General features: G+C 48.9%; 1 protein-coding gene across 1 annotated transcript in view; it reads right to left on the bottom strand.

Annotated features, from left to right (window-relative positions):
- Positions 1 to 9,531: 9,531 nt before the first annotated feature.
- Cab39 (calcium binding protein 39) overlaps positions 9,532 to 10,692 on the bottom strand; it is a 46,533-nt gene continuing 45,372 nt past the window's right edge. The window contains exon 6 of the mRNA XM_013020783.1: positions 9,532 to 10,685. Within this exon, the coding sequence (XP_012876237.1) occupies positions 10,488 to 10,685 (198 nt within the window). The 3' untranslated portion in view covers positions 9,532 to 10,487. The remainder of the gene's footprint in view (positions 10,686 to 10,692) is intronic.

Genomic DNA, 10,692 nt, shown 5'->3' with positions numbered 1-10,692 from the left:
TGACAGAATGTTGGTCTGCATGATTTAAGTGCCCAGCGCAGCCCATCTTGCCATCTGCTTTGGGAATGTCTCCTCTTCTCTTGAAAGAGTAAATTCCCTCTAGATTGGTCGTTTGGCGAACATTCTTGTCCTTTTCTTGCTGTTATTCTGGAAGGACGTGAAGTTCTCAGTGGAGCGCTCACCCACCTCCAGCCCCGCTTTCTGGGCTTGACTGACTCCTGTGTGGGAAGACACAAGTTGTTTCTTCTCCCTCAGCTAATTCTTCTGCATTCGGTTTCTTTTAAATGGCTTCACAGGCTCTCTTTAAGTTGCATGTTACGTCAAAACTCCCTTTGAGCCGCCCTTTGATGGTTCACACCTGTAACCCTCGTGACTCAGGGGGCTGAGATTTGGGGATTTTTTGTGGTTCAATACCAGGCTGGGCAGACAAACCCGAGAGACTCTTGTCGCTAATGAATCACCAAAAAGTAGAAGCATGACTCAAGTGATACAACACCAACCTTGAGTGGAAAAGCTAAGAGACAGTGCCCAGACCCTGAGTTCAAGTCCCAGTACAAAAATCAACCAAACCAAAACTAAAGCTCTCTTTGATTTCTCCCTGGAGACATGGGGTTTGGAATTCTATTCATCCCGAGCACCAGCATCACGCAACTACTCCCAAGAAAGCCACCTGGCCCTCCTCTTCCTGCCAGCCTCCCCCAGGATCCCCCTCCCCCCTGGCTTTCCAGAGCTTTCTTCTGGTGCTGTGCTGTCCCAGGCTCTGGCCTGTGGTTGCTCTGAATGCTGCATGTGTTTAGATACATCTTCTAAAGATGACTTCTAAATGCCAGCCACAGCCCAACTTATTCCGAATGCCATTTATTTAATTGATTCTATCTATCTATCTATCTATCTATCTATCTATCTATCTATCTATCTATCTATCTATCTATCTATCTATCTATCTATCATTGTGCTGGTACTGACGCTTGAACTCAGGGCCTAGAGATGCTGTCCCTCAGCTTTTCAGCTCAAGGCTAGCACTCTACTACTTGAGCCACTACTTGCCGGCTTTGAGGTGGTTAATTAGAGATAAGACTTTCCTGTCTGGGCTGGCTTTGGACCGTGATCCTCAGATCTCAGCCTCCTAAGATGACAAGTGTGAGCCACTGGCTTCCAGCTTCCATTTTTTTAAATGTGTTTTCCTAAAGCTTCTATCTGATTCTACCCCACCCCCCAGCCCACACCAAATAAAGAGCTGGTGATTTCCAGCTTTCTATTAATGATCTCCCGTTTTCACATTTCCAGTTGTTTTCCTGCCCAAGCATGCACAGTTGAGCTGCATCCCGGCCCTCAATCATTTGCTGTGGAGTCTGGTTTTCATTAATGTCCACGCAAGGGGTCTTAGTCATTTTTCCATGAGGTTGAATTTTCCAAATCTTTGTGTCTTTTTCCCTAACAGGGCTGAAGTTGGAGTGGCCGGTTTGCCTGTGCAAGGACTGTTTCCCCTCCCCCACTCCTACACCCCCATCCCTCCCCATCCTCCCCTCCCCCCCAGGAAGAGGAAGAGCTGGGCAGGAAGACCAGAGGCTCCGCCCCGCCTTGCTTCTGGCTCTCTTGGCTCCATTGGCGCTGATTTGATTCCATCTGCTTGCTTCTATCCCGTTTGCATTTAGTCTTTTCATTGTACCTTGCTCATATTTTAAAAGTGATTCCTCTGTAAACAGAATATAGTGTGTTTCCCCTCCTTTCCCCTCCCCTACTTCCCTCCCACCTTCCCTTCGTTTTCTTCCTGCCTCCCTCCCTCCCTCTAGGATTTGAACTCAAGGCCTTGAGCTCTCTAGGCATTCTGCCATTCGTACCACACTCCTATCCCTTTTTTGCTTCTTATTTTTTTTCCTGGAATCTTTTTTTCCTCTTGAATCTTTCCTCTCCGCCCCCTCCTCCACGCTAGGATCTTGTGTTGTTGCCCTGGGCCTGACGCTGGACTATGATCCTCCTATCCAAGTAGCTTAGGTGTGCATGGTCACAGCTTGCTGGTTGAGATGAGGTCTCGCTAACTTTTCGCTCAGAATGGTCTCAAATTGAAATCCTCCCACTCTCTGTCTCCCAAGTAGCTGGGATTCAAGTCTGCACCACCATGCCCGGCTCTCCTTTTGCTTTTTCGGTCACCCTGTTGACATATGATATAAATGTTGGCTCGGTGGAGTGAGTGCAAGCCCAGCCTGTCATGTTTTGTTTTTGTTTTCTATTTCTCCCATGTATTCTTTAGCTTTGGGCACTCTTTTCTTTCTTGGGATTAATCGTGGATGTCGCAGTCTCCTATTTTATATTCTCTGATGTTTTTCAGCAGAACATTACATCTTTGTCTTCTTGTATGTGCTTTCCCCCTCTCTTTTTTGAAAGCAAGCATTCTCTTTTGAAAGTGTCAAAGCAAGGAAAGAGGAAAGAAGGGAGGGAAGAAGGGAAGGAGAAAGAGGCGGGTGGGGGGGAGATCGATCTGTTCCGCATTAAGGAAACGAGTTGAAGAATGGAAAGCGGGTGTGGGTAATTTACTGGTTTCTACTACATCAGTATTAAACACTTCTGAGCAGCACAGGCCCTGCGCAGTGTGGGCGTGGCCTCTGTTCTCTCTTTTGGGTCCGGTCTTGGGGCCTGAACTCTGGGCCTGGGCGCTGTCCCTCAGCTCTTCAGCTCAAGGCTAGCGTTCTACCACTTAAGCCACAGCACCACTTCTGGCTTTTTTCTTTTTGCTTATGGGGTGCTGAGGAATCGAACCCAGGGCCTCATGCATGCAAGGCAAGCGCTCTACCACTGAGCCACCTTCCCAGCCCCTCTGTTCTCTCTTGTCTTTGCTCTGACCCTTGTAAACTTTGTTTCCTCTCGGCTTAGATCCCCGCCATCTGCTGATTAGCTTTGCTCTGAACAGGCCGTGGCCTTCTGAAGAAAAGAGTGAGAATCGCAGCTCTGGATTTTCTCAGCAGTAATGGGTGCAGAGCTACGGCTCTCATCTTCATTAAGAAAATTGGTATGATGGAAATTAAAGTCTTCTTTCCATATTGCAATATTTTATCACCACTCTGGACTGGAAAAAAAAACCCACATGCTCAAGTATTACTTGACTTCTCATGGATTCTATTTCCTCAAGGAGGGAAAAGCCTTTTTTTTTTTTTTAACATTAAAGTGTTCCCACACTTTACGACCCATGGATAGAAGCAAACGGTTTTTGTCAAAGTCCATTCATGTTCGATGAAAGGGACTCTTTTCAAGTCAGTGCGTTTAGCTAATGTGTGGAAATGAACCACCGTTTTCACCATTTGGCCTTAGAACTTTTCCATCGCCAAAAATGTCCCCGCAGGGCGTCATTCCTCACGGCTCCCCAGCCTCTTCGGAGCGCCGCACCTGCTCCTCTGAGCTCCTCCGGCTGGGGCCCTGGGGCCCAAGGCACCCTGGGAGCTCAGGACTCCCGCTGGGCCCAGGGCAGGCACTGGGCCATTTCCCCTTGAGCTCTGCAGAGCAGGTGCTAGGCTGGCCAGGGCTGCTCTGAGCCCGCCTCCACGCAGGGACCGCCCAGGGGCTCAGCTCTCACCCCTGGCATTTATTAAATCCAGTGTGGGATTTGAGCCATCGATGTCTTTGTTCACTGGGCCTTGGAAGAGGGCAGAGCATGCCGGATTCAAGCAAAATGAAGCCACGTAGCTCTATCTATGGCTCTGTTCCCTACTGCTGTGTGGCCTTGGTTGAGTGGGTGAGCCTCTCTGTGCCTGTGTTTCCTCATCTGTGCATTTGAATGGCGTGAAGGCTGAGCAAGTTGTCCTGTATTCAGTACTTGGCAATGAATCAGCATGCATCAACGGAGATTGTTGGGCCCGAGTGAGATGCGCGGGCTCCGAGCTCTGGGACAATATGGGGGGCTTCTGAGTCACACTCAGCCTCTTTTTCTTCAGAAGGCCACGGCCTGTTCAGAGCAAAGCTAAGCCCCTTGGTCATTTCCATCATTTATGTATTTGTGTTTGATCTTTCTCTTGCTCTCTCTTTTCTCTCCCTCCCTTCCTCCCTCCCCTCTTCCCCCCTCTTCTCCCTCCCTTCCTTCATCTTCCTTCCTTCTTTCCTTCCTTTCTTTTTTTCTTTCTTTCTCTTTTTCTTTCTTTCTCTTCTTTTTTCTCTCTCTTTCCTTCCTTTCAACATCTTTTTATTGTCATTATAAAGGTGTTGTACAGAGGGATTATATTACATAAGCCAGGTAAAGAGTGCATTTCTCTTTGGCCAATGCCACTCCATCCCTCGCTCTTTCCTGTCCCTTCTGTCCCCACCCACACGTTGTATAATTTTCTTTTTCCTTCTCCTTGTCCTGGTACTTGGGCTTGAACTCAGGGCCTGGGCATTCATTATCTCTTAGCTTTTTCATTCAAAGCTAGAACTCTACCACTTGAGCCATAGCTCCACTTCCAGCTTTTTGGTGGTTAGTTGGAAATAGGAGTCTCTGGATTTTCCTGACTGGGCTGGCTTTGAACCGGGACACTCAGATCTCAGCCTCCTGAGCTCGGCTAGGATAGCAGCTCCTATCATCAGCCATGATTAGAGCCACCTGAGCCATGGACTTTTCTTCTGGATTTGACCGACTGCCTGACAGAGTTTGGTGAGGAGGCTTCACTTTGGCTCACCGTTTTAGGGTTCTGCCTGTGGCCACGTGGCCCTGTGTGTTGGACGGAGCATGCTGGTGGTAGGAATGTGTGGGGGCGGGTGCTCACCGCTCATGGACACGGAGTGGGGAGAGCAAACACGGGAACCAGGGTGCTCCCCTCCCCCCACAGCGGCTACTTCCTCTAACTGGACCCCACCTTCTAAAGCTTTTACCACCTCCCAAAGGGTACAGCAGCCTGTGAGGAACATTCCACAATTACACCATCATGGCTAGTTTAGTTTCTTCATCATGAGACATTTCAAGGCTACAGAAAATTGATCGCTGAGCACACGCACCTGTCATCCCAGCTACTTAGGATGCCTACATGGGAGGATCACTGGCCAGGCCAATCTAGGCCGCAGCAAGACTCGATTTAAAAAATGAAAGTGAATAGGGCTGGTGGCATGGCTCGGATGATAGCGAGTCTGCCTGGCAAACACAAGGCCCTGAGATCAAAATCCCAGTAGTGTCAAATAAAAGAGAGACAAAAGAAGAAGAGCTAGAGGCACACATGGTAGCACATCAGCCCTGTGTGAAAAGAAGAAAATCATCATTTTACAGGGAAAACCCATAGAGTGGGTGCCTAGACAGTTAGGCAGTGGCTCCATTTTCCTGACTCGCTGCGGTGCGAGCTGTGCACAGGGGTGGTGTCAGCAGAACCCTGTGTGGGCACCGTGCACCTGGCTGGGCTGTGAGGGTAAAGGCGCCAGGATTGCCTGGCCTTCCGCACCTGCCACCTCATCGTCATCGGGAGAAAGCCAGTCAGATCTCCAGCCAGGGAGAACACCCAACTATCCTGGTCAAATCTGCCATGAAGAATCGGGGAAGGGCGGGACAGATCGGAAGAGAATGGACCAGTTAGTGCCTGTGCGGTGACATCGGTCCACCAACTGCACTGCACGAAGCACCAAGGTACGACGACACCAATGGAAGATTCTAGAGGAAGCAGAGTGGGACGTCCAGGGATTGCTCGCTACCAGCTGCCCCCTCAACTCTTCCCCAGTTTATTCACAAGCCAGTCACGCCCCCCACCACAATTCTCTTCACATTCTGTCTTCTGTCTCGACCTCTTTTTATAACCTTGCTATCCCACGCCCTCCTCTTGGCTGCAAACCGTCTCTCAAAGCGGGGTGACAGCACAGGACAAGACACCACTCAGGCCCTGGGGCCCTTTCCTGTTTCTCCTGCCCCAGAGTGCGGGAGCCTCACAGGTCGGAACTGGGGCGCCGCACTGCCCCCTCGTGGAGAAGCAGGGGAGGTGCAGGGAGGCTGGTGGATGGACTGGGCCTCTCACCTCTCTACTTGGACCTTAATCACGTGGGCTTCAACCTGTCGTGGTGAATTCGTGGGGCTCAGCCTGTTCTTTTAAAAAGGCCTCATTTTTGCGAGGGGGCAGTGGGAGGATCGGGAGTTTGTTTTGCCAGGGCCCTGCGCGGGTCTCAGCTGCGACTCGGGCTTGGGAACGGCAAGGCGCTCCAGGCGAAGCATGGTTTGGTCCTTGATCCGAGGATGCGCTGGTGCGAATGCATCAGTGCTCGTCAGAGCTCAGCCCTGGAGCACTGCGGGTCTCCAGAAGGTGCCGGGTCCAGGGAAGGGCATCGAGGCAGTAGCAGACACTCAGGACAGGCACAAGTGGGTGACAGGTGGTGTCCTGTGTGCCTGCGTGCCGGAGGCTGGCATCAATCCCACTCCCGTGCCCACCTCCCTGGGTGGCGCGTCAGGTGGGCTGTGGACTGCTTGACCCTCATCTCGCTTTCTCCACGTGGCTGAGGACTTTATAAGACGGGGTGCTAGATCTCCTGCACGGATGGAGGAGAAGGCACTGCTGCTCGGGGTGGTTCAGGCCCGGTAGGGCCAGGCCTTTAAGCTCCAGCCCACCTGAGAGACACTCGGGGGCAACTCCTAGAGGCTTCTCTCTGCATGAAGCCTCCCCAGCTGGCCTACCCCTGTCCCCCTGTGCATTCCAGCCAAGTGAGAGCCCGAGCTGCTGCATTCTAGAGCCAACCTGAGTTATTTCCTTGGAACATTGAGATCGGCATGAGAAACATTACTTAGAATCATAGATTCTGTAAAACCACTGGTGAACCTTGTGTAAAACCCAGGAAAAAACATGCACAGCTTCCCTAGATTGCTCTTAGGCAGATTGCAGGAAAAAGCATTTACCACAGTCGTGGGCTTTGCATCCCTGAGCCCAATCTCCAGTACAACAGGGGAAAAAAACTCCCACAAAACCGAGTAAATTGCAGAGGATGAAATTTCTTGCATAGAACCCTGCTGGTCATTGTCTTTGGAGATTTACCTCCCCAGGGATTGGTCCAGGCCTGGGGGCGGGGCAGCCACAGACCACACAGCTCACTGTAGGCTCACACACAACATCATTCACAATTGCAGAACGGCACGGTCTTGTGCAAGCATTGGGCAGCATGCACGCTGGGAGCCAGCTCCCTGGAGGACCCATACTTCGGTGCTTAGGGCATTTTTGGGCCCCAGGTGCTTGGGTAAGCAGGCTGGCTTAGCAGGAGCAAACAAGGAAAGGTGAAAAGTGGGACTGACCCTGCTGGCTTTTGAGTTCTTTCTGTAAGGTTGATTCTGGGGGCTGGCAGGCTTCTCATGTCTTGTGGGGAGAATCTTCTTGCTGCCTTCTGACCTGGGACACTAGGTGGTTAGAGACAGCATGAGGCTCAGAAAGATGCTATAGGGCAGACACAGAAACAGCAAAACATCTTCAGTGCAAGAACCCAGGGCCGCGTCCAGGCTGGCCTCTTCTTCTAAGGCATCTCGCTGGCACTTGTGAGATTTCCCATGCCCTGAACACAGCACACGGAGCAGCCTGTGCGCTCGGTCATGTGTGGTCCTTACAAGCTAGGATGGCAGGGAGTGAATCACACAATCCCTGTGCAGCCCGAGGCTCAAGGTGCGGGACTTTGTAGCAGAAGGGCACATCAAGCGGATGTGCACCTTGCCCGAATTCCTGTGGGCATGGCCACCCTTAGAATCAGCCCAGGCGCAAGTCCCACCTCAGTGGCCAGAACCACCAAGGAGACATGAAAGCCACAGGAGGAGGCTGTCACTCAGAAGCAGTCTCTGGGCAGAGCCTGCCCTCCCTGCAGGTGAGGGCTGAGGAGGGCTGTGCTCAGCTGAGGTGTCTTGCCGAATCCCGAGACCAGCTCAGCTTCTCAGGTGCCGCCTACTGCCTGGTGTCCACACCCGCCTCTTCTGCATGGTCTTGGCATTGCAGCGGCTCATCATCTTCCTGTGTTAATTGTAAAGGACCAAGGAGCCAAAGAGAGGGCCTACTCCCTAAAGCCCTGGGTCTGCAGAATATGAGACATGAAACCACACAGGCCACGGAGCAGGGGAGAACAAGTAACCTAGCAGTGCATGTCATTTTGACCAGGGGAGATGAAGGCAGGGTGTGCCCGCGTCACCTGCCCAGGCCCTTCACAATGGCAGAAATGCAGCTGTCTACGTGACATCAGAAAAATGGACAAGGCTGTTTCTCCAAAATTTTATTTTAATTTAAATTACAGGGCCAGCCAGATATTCTGATAAGAAAGTCACTTTTCCTCAGGAGAAGGGAAATGCTTCCATGGCATAGTTAACAACTGTATACATCTCCACTTTTTGTTTTTCAAGGAAGGGTTAAAAAAATCACATTAAGTAACTGACGTAAGTAAAATTAAACCTTTATAACACAAAAAGAAACCACTCCCAGTATAATTATACTTTTTGGTAATATGAATATATTAAATGATCCTAACTTCAAATGCAACTTTTCAACGTTTCAAGAACAAAAAGCACAAAAGTCCTAAGTGTGGTCAGCTTCTAACATGTTAGAAACACAAGGATGTTTTCTTGGGCTCCCTGCGCCCCACTATCTCCCACGAAGAGCCCAGAGGTGCTCAAGTGGAAGCAGGTTTGGGCGCACTTCCTCCTTGTGATCTTCTGGGGAACTGAATCACATGGCCCTTGCCCAGAACTGGAACTCTCATCACGGCCGAGTCTGCCTTCCGATGCAGCTCAGAGATTCTCTTTCTGGGAGACCAGTAGAGAATGTGAGTTATTTCACATCATTTCTTATACAGACAGTCTTGAGAAAGCCTATGACTATAGACCGCCATTTAAATTTAATAGAATCAGATATATGTGTATTTTCTGGGGTGGTTTTTCTAACTTGTGTTCCTCGAAGGAGACCTTTAAAACCTGCTTTAAAACAACTGGGAGGCTCATTTTACTGGCCGATAAATAATGCAATTAGTAAGAGAGACTAGCAAAGAGTGATTACAGAAATTTTTCACCCAGCTACAGCCATGCTGAATTGGACCTGGCAAATTCTGATTGTTAAGTTGTTAATTATGACCAGCTTGTCACTGAGATGAACAGGTACCATTCTAAGAGACAGAATGATAAGTGTCTAGGGAACATTGTTCTGCTGTGGTTACAGTCACAAAAATGTGGTGCAAAATCAGTTACTTTATAAATACTGATAATTTGCAGCATTAAGGAATAGGACATTAAAAAAAATAAATTTCCCCATAGGACACCTATGACAAGGAGCTCTTCTTTTCCTAAGAGAAGCCAAAGGTTTAATGATTCAGTTTCACAACTATTGTACTGGATTACTTACTCTAAGAAAGAAAGGGTGCTCTGTAGAGATCCCGCTCCCCCCACCCCAGCCCCACACAAATAATCAGCATTAATTTAGCATAATTGGTATTCATAGATCTGGCAAACTTATGACTCATTTTTAAACAAATAAGGCCAGTATTAGGCAGGAAAGTGGAGCAAACTGAGTTTCAGGTCTGTCATTCCAGCCTGCCGATGGAACCCATTGGTAACTGAATACAAACGATTGATTTACTTTTTTCTTTTAATGTGGTTGATCCTTAAATGTTGAATCAGCATTTTCATGTGATCTGAAGTATTTCAATTACATATGAGCATTCATTTTTTTTGCAAAACCCCAGTATTAGGTATAGTTACATACTGCTACAATAACATTCCTCTGCTGTACAAATTAAACCATTTTAAAAGAAGAAATGAGCACTCTAGGAATTATATACAAAAGAAACCTGTAAGCAGTGTTGAAATGAAATGCAGGGTGTCGTTGCTAGTTCTACTGTTTTAAAATACCTTCAAAAAAGTAAAATGAACATATACCCTTCAACATATCCAGGTTTACAAGTCTCAAGAAAATCAAATGTCAGAAAGTTCTAGAAAGCTGTGAAAAGCATATATACATTTTTTTTCCTTATGACCTTATGAAGCTTCACACTCTGGAGAAGTTGCTGTTTCAGTATCAATTTATTTGCACGTCAACTTTATCCTCCCCCAAGCTCACATCGTGGACACAGATCCCTCTGATCTCCAAAATGCTCTGCACGTGCCAGCTCCCTTAGCGAAGGCGGATGGTGGGTGGCAAGGGTGCCAGGCGAGCGCCACCCCCCACGCCCATCTTCACGGAGGAGCAATGCAGACACACGGGGTTGGCTGGTAATAGCGATGCCCTCTTCCCGATGCCATTCTCATCCATACATCTGCCCTCATGAACACAGCCATGTTCACAACTCCTGTAGTAAACAGAGTCTTTGAATTCTGAATGACACAAAGATCAAGGGAAAAAAGCCCACATGTGCGCTAGCGTGCAGGCAGCAGCAGCTACGTTCTCCAACCTGGACTGAAAAACAAAAAGGTAAAATGAAAACCGTTCACTTAACAGCAGATTAGCAGTAATGTTCCTCATGAATCGATAAGAGTGCCTGATGCTGAATAGCTAACAGCAAATGCTGAATTTGGGTTTAATATTGTAGGTGTTTATTGGAAATTAGGCTTCTTGCTGTGCTGGTCTCTTCAAATCTCTGATCTGTTTAACTAAATAGGTCTTCTCATCGTTGAACTGCTCGTCCTCGGTCCGGTCGTTCTGGAACTTGCTGAGGAACTCGATGAGCTTGGTCTGGTTCTTGAGCAGGATGTCCAGGATGGGCTGTGTCTTGTTGGGATTGGCCACAAACACCTGTGCGAGAGGAACC

Source organism: Dipodomys ordii, unplaced genomic scaffold (assembly GCF_000151885.1).
Source record: "Dipodomys ordii isolate 6190 unplaced genomic scaffold, Dord_2.0 Scaffold1, whole genome shotgun sequence".
Taxonomy (NCBI): Eukaryota; Metazoa; Chordata; class Mammalia; order Rodentia; family Heteromyidae; genus Dipodomys; species Dipodomys ordii.
The sequence above is the reverse complement of the archived record's forward strand: the minus strand, read 5'-3'. Positions and strand labels throughout refer to the sequence as shown.